The sequence below is a fragment of the Scatophagus argus genome, chromosome 7 (genome assembly GCF_020382885.2).
Source record: "Scatophagus argus isolate fScaArg1 chromosome 7, fScaArg1.pri, whole genome shotgun sequence".
Taxonomy (NCBI): Eukaryota; Metazoa; Chordata; class Actinopteri; family Scatophagidae; genus Scatophagus; species Scatophagus argus.
Genome location: NC_058499.1, coordinates 9,036,182 through 9,051,908, shown reverse-complemented (window position 1 = coordinate 9,051,908; position 15,727 = coordinate 9,036,182). Strand labels below are relative to the sequence as shown.

The window sequence follows — 15,727 nt, the reverse complement described above, 5'->3', positions numbered from 1 at the left end:
GTTGTCTCTTTTAATTCGGTCAGGCAACCATTTACAGCTAAAAAAGAAAAAGAAAAAAAAAGCTAACGTTAGCTTACTGTTAGTTAGCCGTTGAGCAGCTAGCCTCGTGTTGACCTTACTGTTAGCCGTTGAGCAGCTAGCCTCGTGTTGACCTTACTGTTAGCCGTTGAGCAGCTAGCCTCGTGTTGACCTTACTGTTAGCCGTTGAGCAGCTAGCCTCGTGATGACCTTAGCGTGTGCGCGGCGTAACATCTGTGGATTAATACGAGCCATTGTACAAGAGTCTGGCGCCTGAGAGGGACAATCCCGCCGACGGTGTTTTACACTTTTCACATGATTACTTACAAGGACAACAAACCCTGCTGCTTGACTCTTGATTCAAAAGATTCTGCACGCACACAAATAAACTTTCCTGATTGAACAGATATGTGTAAAACAACAAACAACAAAACAACAACATTATTTTAGGAAAATTAACTTTACCTTTTGCTTTTTGTCACGTCTTCTGGAAGGTGAATCACGAAATCAGCATCATCATGTGACAGGAAAGACAAGAAAATTAGCTTAACCTTTTTGTTCATAAAAACTTTTGATAAAGCTTTTTTTTAATTACGCATATATCATTGAATACATGTACAACATTTAAAGATTTCTTTGCATGTAAAAGGACGGTCATTCATACAGTAGGCAGTAAAAGCTGTTATTTTACTGGTGCACCTGCGGCTCACCTGGCTGCACTGAGGACCCCATAGCCGAGCCATTTTGTGCCCAGGTAACCTCTGAGCTGTGCGCATTACAGCCACCAGAGTCACCAACTGGGCGGCACGGTGGTGCAGTGGTTAGGACTGTCGCCTCATAGCAAGAGGTTCGAATCCCGGTCTGGGCCCTTCTTTGTGGAGTTTGCATGTTCTCCCTGTGCCTGCGTGGGTTTTCTCCGGGTACTCCGGCTTCCTCCCACAATACCTGCATATATGCACATTAGGTTAATTGGCTGCTCTAAATTGCCCCTAGGTGTGAGTGTGAGAGTGTGTGGTTGTTTGTCTTTGTGTGTTGGCCCTGCGATTGACTGGCGACCAGTCCAGGGTGAACCCCGCCTCTCGCCCGTAGTCAGCTGGGATAGGCTCCAGCTCCCCCGCGACCCTGACGGATAAGCGGTATAGAAAATGGATGGATGGATGGAGTCACCAACTGACAAATAAATAAACAAATAATGTGTCAGTGTTGCGTGGAAACTGATGAGAAACAAAAGGAATTGTCACAGACTACAGCCGCCCGTATTTACTTTTCCCACCCCCTGCGCTTTCATTGGCTGTCAAAATGACTTCGTAACTTGAATTCTTTCACCAGGCACAAAAATGTATTTTTTGGATCTAAGGTACAGTGAAAGTGTTTCTTGTGTGTGTGTGAACCCACTCTTAAGACGGATACTGGGTAAGTTTTCCACTTTGCAAAACTGTGTGTCTCTCAAGTGCAGAGTAAAGTGAAAATAAAATGATCACACAGTTTTTTTTAATCAGGCAAACATATGAACACCCCTGTGGGAGGTTTAATATCCCTTACATCAGCTGCTATACAATTTTTATGTATTTTGACTTTTCTTCCCATTAATTTCATTGCTCTGTACGCTAAAGACTAATGTTCACACAAGCTGTACTCTCTCTCACTCTTAGTGCTTTGTTTTTAATGCTTTTACTGTCATTTTGCCATTTGCTTCGCCTGTTGAAAAGACTCGGTTGCCTTATTTATCGTTTCTGAATGTTCGTCACACTTATCATGGATTTTCTTGCTGGAAAGAAAAAAACAAATCAATACACTAATGTATGTGGTATGAAATTGATTTCATTATCACAGTAACGACAACAGCTATTATGTGGACCCTAACCATATTTTATTATGCTCCGGCTCGTCGGTAAACAAAACATCCATCTTTTATATTTCAGTTCTTCAAATGCCAAAAAATGTAGCAGAGGGTTACAATGATTTGTTGGCCGTGGCATACTGTCTTCTCTGACAAATTTCTTTGTTTTGCAGTTTAACAACCTACTCCATAAAGAAAGAAAGAGGGGTGGAAAAAACCCATCTGACCTCTTAAGCCTGTGTTTCATAACATTAGCAAGGCTTTTGTTTCTCTTTCCAAGCTGTAACCATGGATAATGAATAAAAAATAAAGTCATTCTCAGCTGACCAGACTGGATGAGCATTCATTCTTGTAAAACCTTTAATTTATTGCTTATACTTCCATCATTTCTGAGGACTACCGCAGCGTAGTAGCTTACACATGACGTTTATTATATTCTTAAATGATATCTGAAAATGTGCAAGAAAGAACAAAACACAAGGACAGTCATTTCAAATGCCTTTTATGTCAACGACTTTTCATCAATCTAATACAAATGCATACAAGTACATTTCACCACCTAAAACCACATGAAACCACTACTGCAATAAACATCACCATACAAATAGAAAAAGAAGGTCGGCTTTCAAGCTTGGGATGGATGATGAAAAGCCAGGAGTTCACCTGCTCACAAACTGGTCCATACACATTCAAAAAGAGTGTCAAGTATGTACACACACACACACACGCGCACACACACATACACAAAGAGCTTATATAATACAGCATTAAAGAAGAGTGGCTGTAAAAAAGGCATATGGAGGGAGGGAGTGTGAAAGGGACGGGATAACAGCCAAAGTGTACATGAAACACAGTTTTATTGTTTTTTACAGTTAAGCCAACTTTACTTTATATAAATATTCTTCATCCAAAAGTCAGTGCAGTGCCTTCTGCGCAGGCTTCACCTGGTCCTCATGTCTGGTCCACTTTACACCCAGTCTGTCCTAGACCTGGTCCAAAAATTACTGTTTCCACTTTACACACAAATCTTTTTTACATCAGTTTTGTATCTGATCTCCCATTTTCTCTATGGTTTACGTGTTTGTTTGTTTTTTGCAACCCAGTACCTCAAAAGTCCAGCTGTGAAGTACAAGAGTTTGAGAGTTTGGTTTTCTACCAATTAGCCAATAGAAAAAGAGATCAACAAATTTACAAGTGTCCATTTTGTTTCTTTCTCCTGAATTCCCTTTTTTTTTTTAAGAAAAAAAAAAAAGAAGTTCATCGATGGAGCAGCTCTACTGGATTCCCCTGAAGAGACACATTGCAAACACCATGGCAAAGAGCTGAGGAAAGGAAGAAAAAGAAATTATTAGCAAAGGAAATAATGTTTTACGTAATTATGACAAATATGTGATCCGAGAATAGCAGTGAATTACTTCCTCTCCTCCCCTGGATCACTATTACACCACTACTGTAATGGTGATAGTTACATACATTCCTCAGTACTGGGATCCATTTTTGAGGTGTGTGTCATTAAACAGAACTGTATGATGAATTGTTTATTATTTAAAACGTAAACTCAGTATTCATGCATCTGGCTAACTCAAAAACAAAACAAAACAAAAAACCTCCCAAAAAAAAACCGCAAAAGGGCAGCTCAGTCAAATTTATGTTCCTGCAGCACCATGCCTCACCACTAGATGGCGATCTGGCCATACCCACAGCTTTCAGATAACACTAAACATATACAGGCAAATATACGCAGCTTAATGCAGATTTCTGAAATGAATATTCACATCACTGGAGAGGCATAAAAACGGCTGTATATTTGAAGATTTCACTAAAATGGAAACCGTTTATACCTCAATGGTCAGCACCACGATGGCCAGCGCCCCAGCCACATAGATGTACAGTTCAAAGTAGTCGACTACCGCAGAGTAACAGCCCTGTGGAAACGCAAAGATGTTACGCTCAGCAGAGAATCAATAGGCTATAAACTTTTCAGAATTACAGAGGCAATTAAAGTAACATCACAGCTTTAATTGAGTGAGGCTTTGAACAAAGGCCTGGCTGAATGAGTGGGAAGCAGCCTCCAGCCTCACTGCCTTTTAATGAGGGCTCTTTGTGTGAATAAACAGAGAGAGAAAGAGACACACACACACACACAACGTGGACACCTCGCATTGTGCTGGTGGCTTGAAAAACAACAGGTGGAGAGCACGGTAAAAACCTCTTCCTGAAGCTTTCATTGTAATTACATTTCATTCCGCGGCTTTCTTTACGCACATGGAAGCGGAGGGGACGTGGGTGTGCATGTGTGCAACTGTGAAGCACACCTCATTTTCACATATTCATATACTTATTATCCTCTATTTTTGCACACTTGTATGCTCCACCAATATTCCAATTTACCATTGTATGCACACGTACACAGGCACACACAAACGCTCAGATGCACACACTGGTGTCTCCACACTATAACACATAGTTAGGCCTGCCATGACACCCAAAACATGGAGAAGCACTAATCAGCCATGGAGGAGTCAGCGTTCGCCCTGGATGTCACCCCTCAACCATCTCCTGCTCTAATTAAGCCTGGAGGTGGTTTGGAAGGAAGGGGAAAGAGAGAGGGAGAGAGAGGATGTCGTAGTAGATGTCAGAAGATACCTTGTTATTGCGGAACATCATATTGCCTGATAAGCACTGCTCCTGGCTGATATAGGCCAACTCCCCGGTCTGACTGGCACGCTGGCAGCAGGCTTCTGGCACCGCATGATTCTGGTTGATCAGCCTGAACAGGCTGTCCTTAAAATCCTCTGGGCTGTTCACCCCACAGCAGTCAAACTGAGGAGGAGAGGAGAGAATAGGAGAAGAAGTCCTTAGTGCTGAGTGCCTATTTGTGCACTGGCCTGTGGTCCACCATGTGCGTGTACCAATCCAGCATGAATATTGACCTAAATGTCTAGGATTTTATCTACAAAATATAACCCCCTGACGCCAGGGTGCAAACCTCCCTGTTTCCACAGACAGTTGGCGGAGGCAATGAGCTGGTAAAAGCTAGAATATGAAAGCTCTTTGCCATGTGTGCTGTGGCCTTACTGTAGTCATGATGGCATTCCATGTGGAGGTGAAGACATCAGTGTTGTTGTAGCCCTGATAGTGTCTCTTCAGTTCCTTGGTGAAGTACTCTCTGGTCAGCTAAACAAAAAAAAACAGCTGGTGAGCGCACAGTTTAGTGAATCCACAGGGATAATACCTGTTTCTTTCACAACAGAGAAGATCAGTGGACAAAAGAGTTAGGGTATCTTTTTATTTGGGAACTGCACAGAGTTTGCACAAAGTCTGTTTACAGGTTTGGTGAATACTATTACATATGTGAAAGAAAGTTATATGAAGGCTTTTGTGACTCCTCAGGGAGCTGCACGAAGCCCCGATAAATGTTCTCAAGTGAAGTAACTTGAAAGAAGTCAGTCAGTCAGTTGGTGCTTAAGATGTTTGAAGTTTGAAAAAGAAAAAAATATATACTGCGGTATGTAAGAATTGAGCCTATCAGACCTCTGTACCACATTCCTCTAGGGCTACATTTGGTGCAACTCACAGAGCACACCTAAATCTCTGACTCAAATGTCAGCATTCAAGTTTTTGTGGGTAATGTAGCCATCAGAATTTGACAAGGTTGATTCTACTGCATTGGTCTTGATCCTTTTTCATTGTTCACTGTGAGTCTGACAACAGTAGCAGTGCAATACATGGGTGGAGAATGTTGTTAAAACACAAACCAACCCATAGGCAAAGCTGTCTAAATGATGAACAGTACAAAAAAATGACAAACATATTATGCAAATCAGCAACTGCCTGGTGAAAGAATAAGTAAAGACAAACAGGAGTCTCACCAGGCAATAAATACTAGCTTTTGGTATTTTGATACCAACTACTATGAACACATTTTGGTACTGGAATTTGACCCTCCTAACCTTACTGGACACTGGAGATCACGGGTGAAGTGAGTACAGCTGCAACTTACATGCTCCCGGAATATGAAGGCCAGGATGGCGGCAGCCAGCTCTGCTAAGAAGATGAGGAGGATAAGCATGAAGAACTGCAATAAGACAAAAGAGAAAGGGCAAAGAGGAGAAAGAGAGAGTAGGACAAGGTGGATGAGTGTCAGAAAAAGTGCACGTCAGTCACTAAAAATCACATTCTGGCTGTGCCCGTTTCACTCAGCATTAACTATGCATGAGGCTTGAGGCACAAAGGCAGATAGAAGGGCATTTTGCTCTTTTGGCTTTCTGTTTCAAGCATGACGCTCCAAAAACTGACAGACAGAATAATCAACACACATGCACACCAACAAGATCAGTAACAGAACTACATTTTAAATTTGTCAGCAGACTCACAAAGAGGAGCAGACACTTATTTTCGCGAATGGCTCCACAGCAGCCCAGGAACCCCAGAAGGAAGAGCATGCCCCCCATGCCCAGGATGATGTAGACACCAGTGAAAAGCAGGGGGTTGGCAGCTACAATTTCCCTGAACCCTGTGGGGTCCACCAGCACCCACACTCCCACTCCCAGGAGGAAAGAGCCCCCCAGCTGATGGAGAAAAAGGAAAGAGGACAGCAGTTAGACAAAACAGAAACTGACTGCATTTTAAAAATTAATGGGAACTCAGAGGATAGCTCTGCATCCCCAGTGGCACAAGAGACATTCAACAAGATATCATATAATGGAAAATAAATTTGTGCTTTTTCCAGGAAAACATGCTGGTAATGCAAATCTCTGAAAGGTTGGGGTGAGAGTTGAGGGCCGATAAAAGGCTCGATATCTCCAGAGTCCTAATGCCTTAGTGGGGGTTGGGTGGAGGTATCTGCCCTGCTTCAGCTAACCCCCTCCCAACCTGCTATAGAAATGCACAGCACCGTAGCCACCATCCCTTCCCATCCTCTCTTTGACTAAACCCTATCTGAAGCCACTGTGGGGTGACTCATGTGATTAAGAAAAGAAGGCACTGAGATATGGGGAGGGGGTCCTGAGCCTTATACAGTTCTACCAATCCTCTTCTTTCTATCACAGAGAGAAACGTGGGCTTCTGCAAATGAACGCCACTTTATCATGGAGGCAGAGGTTATAGAATGAGGAGAGGGGGGAGCCATTTTAAAAGCTCACTGGGGCTGAAAAACGCTCTTGCAGTACTTGAGTGTGAAATGGCCATGCAAAGAAACAAAGGGATGGCAGCGTAAAACACTAGCTGTTATTGAGTGATGCTAACAGCCAAGTTCATTCTTTGCTCTGCTGGTTGCATTATTACCCCAGCCCTGAACAATCACGTGTGAGTGGAGTCTCTAAACGGTTTGGTTGCGCTTAATAAAGCAGGAAAAGAGACAAACCTTCTTACTCTCACCCCCCCTCACCCGCACCACCCTCTCCCCCCTTTACAGGCACAGACTAACAGGATTACTCTTGATTGTCTGATCAAGACTGATAAACTCAGGTGCCAGTCACAAAGTCTTCGTGGCAGTGTGCCTCAGATGTGTGTCAGCACACCAAAATCTAATCAGAAGAGAATTTGATAGAATCAAGATTGCTTCCATCTAATGAAATGCAAATGTGGTTCCATTAGTCAGTCAGGCAGGGGGGGCAGTCAGAAGCCCATCTTAAATCAATTAGACTGACACTAACTTCAGAGATGGCCAGATTAAGTGTCTTTGAGAAAGAGATGAAAAATACTTACAAAGATGAGGAAATTGAAGACAAACATGAGGTACTTGATGCAGCTGAGACAGTCCCCCTCCATGGTTGTCCCTCGTGCTGAAGCCTCTCCCTGCCCCTGAGAGAAACCAACACAAAACGCAACATAAAACGTACCGGTTAATGAATCCTGTTAAATGCTCACAGTAGTATTCCTGTTCTCCAGCACTTTGGATAGGCATTCAGATGAAAACTGCCAAGAAAATAATACTCTGCAGAAACCTGCTCATATTTTTAATGAGTTCTGCCACTCAAATATACAACACACACACACACACACACACACAGGCCTGTCAGTTCATTTGGTACAATTTCAGCTGAAAATCCCTGTTATATCCCCTCAGGCGCACTGAAACAAGCCATGGTTTCATAGCAATCCCTAAGTAACTACAAGTTTGGGCTACAAAATGTCAACCCAGCCTGACACAGCCCATCTCGCCACACTCCGTGACAACTTATGTAATTTCAAAGCGTGCTTTCACGGTCAGATGGCCTGATTCCCTATCAGCACGTCCAATCTCTGGACAGATGGGTTCCCTGGATTCAGTGTGACTCCAGGAGCTGTCTATCTCAGAGCATTTTAAGAATATGAGACCTGACTGGGGCTCTACGTGCATTAACCAACAACGCATGTCCTTTACTGTGGAGCTTCTCTGTCTTCTTAATGTAATGAGAGGCAGGAGCCCTGTGTCCCATCAGCCAACCCTCTATCTGACATAAACACACTTTCCCTGATGAGGGTCTGCTCTGGAAGCACTTCTGGTTAATGAAGAACACCTCTCCTGCATTAGGAGACAACACGGGTGTCTTACAGTCCATGACCCCTGCATATATGACGCAGCACAAAGCATTTGTTTAACCTCCCAAGCTGCAAATGAATAAGACTTTCCCCTCGGGGTGGATAGGAATTGTCTAAGGAATCATCTCTATATATTCTGCAAAAAGCCAAAGTGGAAACGATCTGTGGGGCAGCTATAATAGCAGCCTCAGTCAAAGAAGAAAACTAATTATTTGGCAGAAACAAACTGGCACTCTATACTTTGTAGTTGTGATTATTAATTTGCTCTCCCATAGTGATAGCCACAAATGAATCTGGGTAACAAGTAGATTAAAAAATGAATTCTCTGAGGAACTGTAAATCGGTTTACTCTAGTACGCAGCTAAACACTTCAACCTCTAATTGAAAACAAAATGACAACGACAAAAAAAGTGGAAATGTCTCCTTTACACTTTTGTCTGTACTCCATAGCGCGTCTATTAGATGTAATCCAAAAATCTTCACGCTGACTTTCCAGTGTCTGATGTGCTGTCAGATGACTCCTCTGGCTGATCTCTTCTGCTTCTCTGAGGCAGCGGTGAAGACTGGGTTATGCTCGACGCCGACTTTGTTTCCTGTCCGTCTTTGAAGGGGCTCTGCTGTTGCTCAGATGGGATTCAGCCTTGACCCTTTCACCCAATTTTGACGGGGAAATTCACATTTTCTTGGGAAATAAAGCATTATCTCCCCTAACCACCAACTTAAACGAGAACTGGTTGCTGCAGTTATTTAAGACAGAAGTGTGGCAAATAGGAAAGTCCTAACCCATATCTTTTCCAGTCTGCTTCTCTTTTATTGTTTGCACCGGTTTCCCTTGCCCTCTGCTTCTAATTTCAATGTGCTGTGAGCTCAAGAGAATGTTTTTTGTCTCATTGTAAGCTTGTGACAATAAAACTGAACAATGCTAGAGATGTGAAGACAGTCTTTGTCTGCTGTGAGAGCGAGTTAACACAGAATGAGAGCATTTCCTCCCTTCGCCAGCCTGAGGGCTTATTATTTTTCCCTCTTCTTTCCTCCCCAGACCCAGGGAAATTGATTTAGAGCTATGTTTAAACAGCTCCTCTAAATCATAATGATATGCTTAGGTATTGATCACCCTCCGAGTGGTACTGTGAGAGCAACCAACAGCCTTGTTGCCTGAGATGGGATTTAATTAACCCCTCCTTTTCTTAAGCCCCACTGAAAGGCCTAATGAGGGCACAGGAGGTGTTGAGATTTGCATACATTACAGTCTCACAGAAAAAGCACCAGAATGGCCCGTTCTCATCCCTTCCGCTCTCCAGTGTTAGTCCTGGGCCCCTATGAAGAGTACAAACTGTATTTATTGGAGCAGGGGATGAAGAAGCGGAACGAGAAGAGGGAGGAAGGGGGTCGGCTGGAAAAACTCTCAGGGCTCAGCTCACATCTCATTCTCCAAACAAAATGTCTGATTTCTCTTCCAGCTTCACCCTTTTGCTCTTCACTCCCATCTCTGGGTCAAACCAACTGTCAGATGTGAAGCCAATTTTCATTTCTGCATTAAAATGCATTGGATGCTTGAGAATGAAGTGGACTGTGCGGGCTGAGCAAGGCACCAAATAACAAGCCTATGGTGCAAACCAGCATAGAATAAATCAAACTGCCACAGAGACCCCAGAGAAAGTGCAGAGTAAACAAACTGATCTTTCCCATGACTCCCATGGGATCGCAGGTCCTCATCGATCACCGCCCAGCCGTAGAGATCAGACCACTAAGTCTGAATATTCTGCAGAGTACATTAGTTAGACAAGGGAAACGTGGTTCACACCCCAAGTGCTGCAGCCTTACAACAACACTGGACTTACTGCGAGATTAAAGGCAGAGCTTCCTGAGGTGTGTGGCTTTGCTAAGCTAGCAATGTGTCAAGATAAGGCATTGTGTGACACTGTGTTTGCATATGCTATAAGAATAAAACCACCACGATAAATAAAAATCACATACACAACAATAAGGAATATAGCACTGCTACAGTTGCAAGCAACGTGTTTGTTGGCTGAAAAAACTGTATTTTGTCCTCAATCTGACAATCTGAGTGGCAGTCTTTGCTCTGAGGTATCCAGTAAATGCCAGCTGTACGTCTGCTGCGTTCCTGACATCATGAGACGCCACACGGCAATAAGATCCCTTTGTTTACTCTTGGCAAAGACAGAGCCTAAGCTAGTTTGAGCTGCGGAGCTCGGCATGGTTGGGTTTGATAGTGGATTGATGAGAACTGATCCTAAATCAACTTCACAGTACCAACAGAAGCCTGAGCTCTGTAATGAGGGCAAACCCTGTGACCTAATTCTTCTCAGTATAATGATGAGGAATTCCAAAACACTGCTACAGGCGTTTTTTCATGGTTAACTCAGAAAACCAGAGAGGTCTGTTTGGTGGGCATCTACATGATCAACCGTGATGGTCATGTCAAACTCACTGTAATTAAAAGATAAGGAAGACATTGTCCCACATTGAGAGTGCTCCATGTATAAATAGTACATCCTTGGGCAGTTCTCCTTGAAGTTGACACTTTCGGAACGATTAATGAAGTGAGTCCATATTCTGCTGTTCCACTGGCCACCGCCCCGAACAAATGGATCAGCGTGAAAAGGACACTGTGTGTGCTTCTCGCCAAACGGTCACCACCCTCCACCCTCCGATAACCAGCCACTTCACTTCATCTTGAGCATGAGTCTGCATACCAGATGATCATTAATACTGAAACCTTGTTAGGATTATAAGAGTTGAAGCTTGACCCCTTTAAATGCCACTGATCCTCTAAATGATTACCTGTAGTTGAACCCCAGGGACATTCAGTCCTCTGATGCCCTGATGCAGCTGGAGCAGGTGTGTGTTTTTCTATCTATTGTATTCCACTCCAAAGCTCTCTCCGGAGTGCGCTAATACCCTCTGATAATGACACTAAGGGCAACACACATGCCACATCACCCTCCATCTCAATTAAAAACCCATTTTCATATTTCTCCATGACTTCCTAAATCAGCCGCAGCAAGTAAACACCCTAAAATCCGAATAAAGACAGGCTCCTCTGGCAGTGAACAGGGCTCCCCTGAGGAGCACCATGTCCCTTAATGAACCTCCAATTAGGAGAGAATGAGCCCTGGGCTGTGCTGTCACACTGAGGAGCTTTGAAGTGTACTGAATGCTAAGCAGCTATAGCACTGTATGCTGCTTTAGAGGGCATACAGCTTGCAGACAACAGGGAACAACCACAGAGAGAAAGTGTACGAATGTAGCTCAAAGGCACCCAAGCACACGGCGTGTGTGGGTGTAGCTCACACAGAGAGCAGAGCGTAGAAACTCAGCTGGGTTGGGAAGTTCAAGAAACTGCTAGGCTTGCAGCAAAGGTCCTAATGTTGGTTAGATGCTCAGGTGGAAACACACAAATACTCTAACCTAAGGCAAGCTAGGCTTAATGAGTTTTCACAGTATATACATACAGATGCAGTGAGCATCATCAGCTTGTGAACATTAGGGGCATTACTAGTTCACCACAAAAAAGCGGACAAGTCTCTGATGAATTTGCTCTCCCTTGCAAAGTCATAGATCATTTCACTCCTTTGTTTCTGCATATGCCATGAATATAAAGCAGTTATTATCCGAGCCTGTGAGAGGCGCTCTCTCCTGACCCATTCAATTGTGACTGTGTGAATCCCCGAGGGCAGGAGTCCTCTGACCAGGCAGCTGACACACTCCTGAACAACAGGCTGATTAACTAAAGAAGTCTCCTGGAATGAACAAATGTGTAGTCAGAAAGAGACCAGCCATGTGTTGTCAACAGCACTGCAGGCTACATTCTTGACATCCCAACTGGGCACACATCCAGCTGTACTAACAGTTGCTCATACTCCTACACTGAAATCAATTCTCCTGCTCTTTAGATAAGAAAAATTGGAAGGAGGAAGGGCAGTGATAGCTTCTTGGTCAACTCGAGCAGAGGACATGTGATTGAGATGAGCAGATTTTGGTTTCAATTGAACACTAGTTGTGTGTGTGTGTGTGTGTGTGTGTGTGTGTGAGAAGAGAGAGAGAGAGAGATTCTCGCTCTCTCAAAGCAGAGATTCTCACTTAATTGTGTCGGCACCTCTATCTGGCTGAGTGAAGATACAAACTGGCTGCAAGGGGCCGGATCAATACCAGGCCCAGGCACATGGTCAATGATGCATTGATTCCCCGGAGTTCCAGCCCCCAGTCCGTTAGTTGTCTGGCAGTGAGGGCATGTGGTAGCAGCATGCAATGAACACATAAACACTTCTGCACCGCCGCCTGTTAAGACTCAGCTCAGGCCTTTTTTCCCCCCACAGGGTGCTTTGGAGGATGACACATTGTCTCTGGGGCTTTCCACAAAAATAAGTTATAACTCAATTCAAAACTAAATGCTCAATAATTACTGCGACAACAAGAGGAGGACTTGTTTCCTTCCAATCCTACTTCAACCATGCCTTGTTCTTTCTTTAGTGGGTGTTCCTGCAAGTTCCCACACTCTCAATGCAGTAAAAAATCTCACCAATTTGACCCTGAGAAGTGTTTGACCGTAAAGCAACAGACTATTAAAATGTTGGTGACCTCTGGACCTTGTTTTATATCGTGTTTACACTGAGGTCTTCATCAAATCTCCACATAAAGAGATTCTATATCACAGATGGCCTCAGTAGAAATATACAATGGGAAATTTAAGGAAAGACAACACTTTTAGCCTCAGGGGACTAAACACAAAAGAGCGCTTTTGAGTGTAAACATGCACAGGAGCACAAAATAAACAGGAACTCACACACACACATAACATCACCGTACATCAAATCCTGGCAAAGAACAGAAAATGTGCATTACACTGAATAATCAGAGTTCAGACTTTCTTATGGTTGAAATACACAGTTCTGTGAAACCCACTGGAGCTGGTTTTCAGAACATGTTGGAATCTGTCCAGCCCTACAATAAGGACCCTGGTCTCCACAGCAACCCGGATATGGGGTGAGAGTGGCCTTTGTCTGCAGAGCTGTGTTTGGCATCTCCACTTAGCACTAGTTCCTGTTAGAAAACAAAGGGGAGCAGAGCTGAGCACTTTACGACAGGGGGACAGCTTGGCGAGCCATTTGTCTAATGAACGATCACTCGCACCATGTTGCAAGGCCATATGTTGGTCTGAATACAGCCATTTCCCTCGGTACGGAAGGCCGAGAAACTGTATCGCACACATTTGAACCTTCACACACTAAAGTTAAATGAAAGAAAAACAGCAAAAGGAACAGTGTAACCTAATTTTTTGTACAGGCTGGCGTTTCAGGCTGGGGCAGTCGTGGATCAGCGGTTAGGGTGTCGGACCCGTTACCGGTGGATCGCTGGTTCGATTCCCCGTCCCGGTGTCCATGGCTGAGGTACCCTTGAGCAAGGTACCTAACCCCCACTGCTCCCCGGGCGCTGCACGCGGTCGCCCACTGCCCCGGGTTTGCTGTGTGTGTGTGCACGTCACTTGGGTGGGTTAAATGCAGAGAACAAATTTCATTGGAGTGAGTTCCCTCCAATGACAAGATATGTCACTTTCCTTTCCTTCCTTTCCTTCAAGCGCAATGCAAAGATGAAAACAAAGCCTTGAGGATAAAGCGTGTGAATGTTTGTTTTGGTGGGAGCCTCAGATGAAAGACACAGCCAAATATACTGGATGCCCCTTTGCAAACAACAACTTCATAGAAATAAATCAAAAGTGTGTTAATGTCATTGCATGCACAGCGTAGCAAAACAGATCACAGTGCTTTTATTGTGCCTTTTGCTGCAACGGAAGCACCTTGTACTGTATGTGGTTATTAGAGTAACTGGGAGAAAACATGAGATTTTGGAGCCATCAGGTGAGATCATGATTGCTTCAAGGATTTATCACAGAACTTAAAGGATCACGTTGCTTTTGCTTATTACACCTTTTTTTAACAAGACACTCTCACCACAGTTGTTTTTGAGCTTTTAATTGTGTCCCACACTCTTACTCAGCAGTGTGGATGCTAAAATTTCAACTTTCTTCCGCTGAGAATGAACTCTGAATAAAATTACCTACCCTGATTTTTCTCTAAGCCACCTTATTTGAAGGTGAAACTAAAACGTAACACTCAAAATGTTGATAAAATCACTCACCCCACAGGTAAACTGGCAAGTAGTACGCACACCATAAAGTCAGTCTGCAAACTTAATTCGATCAATAAACTACTCCAACTGAGTTTGTTAACTTTTGTTTCAAATACGGTCATCAGCCTGCTCAAGTTCCTTACTCTGTGTGACCTTTTCTTGAAACGATGCTTTTCACTAGATCCCTAAATTATTTAGTTCTCAAAAACCAGCATGGTAATACAGAGATTAGGAGAGAACCTTTTCAAACTGATGTACAGAAACATGGACACGCTGATCCCTTTTAATCAGTTTAAGATGCTCATAGCTGGCGTGAAAGAGTATGAGTGTATTCACCGAATGTTTGTCATGTTGTTTGTTCATATTCTATATGTATGTTTTATATTGTGTATGTATTTTTCAATTTATATGATTTTTTTTACTATTTCATTGCCTATATATACACAAAGCACCCGTGAAAAAGAGAGTCACCGCTAAAATTTAAACAAATGACACACACATACACACAAAAAAAAATAAAATCCAAAACTTGGCTGCTTTTATGGTTATGTGTTTTATGACTGATTATAGCTGATGTGTCTGGGTCTAAACTCCCCTTTAACCTCTCAATCTATACATGTCTGTGACTCAGCCGTGCCTAGAATACTAATGTTACAAATGCCAATGCAAATCAGAGGCTAACAAAGACCAGTGCTGGCCTGCTGTGATGGTAAAGGGACAAAAGCCCTTGTCTGCCCGTTCGTAGGACCAGCTTCCCGCACCGGCTCTCGTCAGCACCGTGCCTCCTGTTGATGTTAACAATGGCTTTGCGCCTGGGCTGTCAGCACCTTACTGAAAAGAGTCTGTCAGCAAGCCCTCTCTGCTGTTTTCTGTTGCTGATTTGCTGGAGTGGAATCACAACTTTGGTGAAAATCATTCATAGCATGGTTTCACGCAGGAATATGCACTGAAGATAAAAGCTGTGGGTTTTCTTCAACACCATGTGTGCTTCTTTCATAGATAAAATACTATCTCACCATGTGTATCCGCGTGTGCCTCTTCTTTGTTCAGGTGAAGCTGATGACTTCTCGGTTTTCTCTCCTCTCCTGTTTTCATGGGCTGTAGGACAGAAGCACAAGGGAAGAAGTGGAGGTCAGGACTGAGATGAATAAACAGTGAGGCACCGGCAAGGAAACATGAAAGTGGCACATTTGT

The 15,727-nt window shown here is 43.5% G+C and overlaps 1 protein-coding gene across 1 annotated transcript in view; it reads right to left on the bottom strand.

Annotated features, from left to right (window-relative positions):
* Positions 1-2,343: 2,343 nt before the first annotated feature.
* Positions 2,344-15,727, bottom strand: part of LOC124062033 (tetraspanin-18-like) — a 32,212-nt gene continuing 18,828 nt past the window's right edge. The window contains exons 2-9 of the mRNA XM_046394457.1: positions 15,550-15,631; positions 7,568-7,663; positions 6,235-6,429; positions 5,862-5,936; positions 4,937-5,035; positions 4,505-4,681; positions 3,700-3,783; positions 2,344-3,180 (exon numbers count right to left, since the gene is read on the bottom strand). Coding sequence (XP_046250413.1) covers positions 3,133-3,180; positions 3,700-3,783; positions 4,505-4,681; positions 4,937-5,035; positions 5,862-5,936; positions 6,235-6,429; positions 7,568-7,663; positions 15,550-15,552 — 777 coding nt within the window. The 5' untranslated portion in view covers positions 15,553-15,631 and the 3' untranslated portion in view covers positions 2,344-3,132. The remainder of the gene's footprint in view (positions 3,181-3,699; positions 3,784-4,504; positions 4,682-4,936; positions 5,036-5,861; positions 5,937-6,234; positions 6,430-7,567; positions 7,664-15,549; positions 15,632-15,727) is intronic.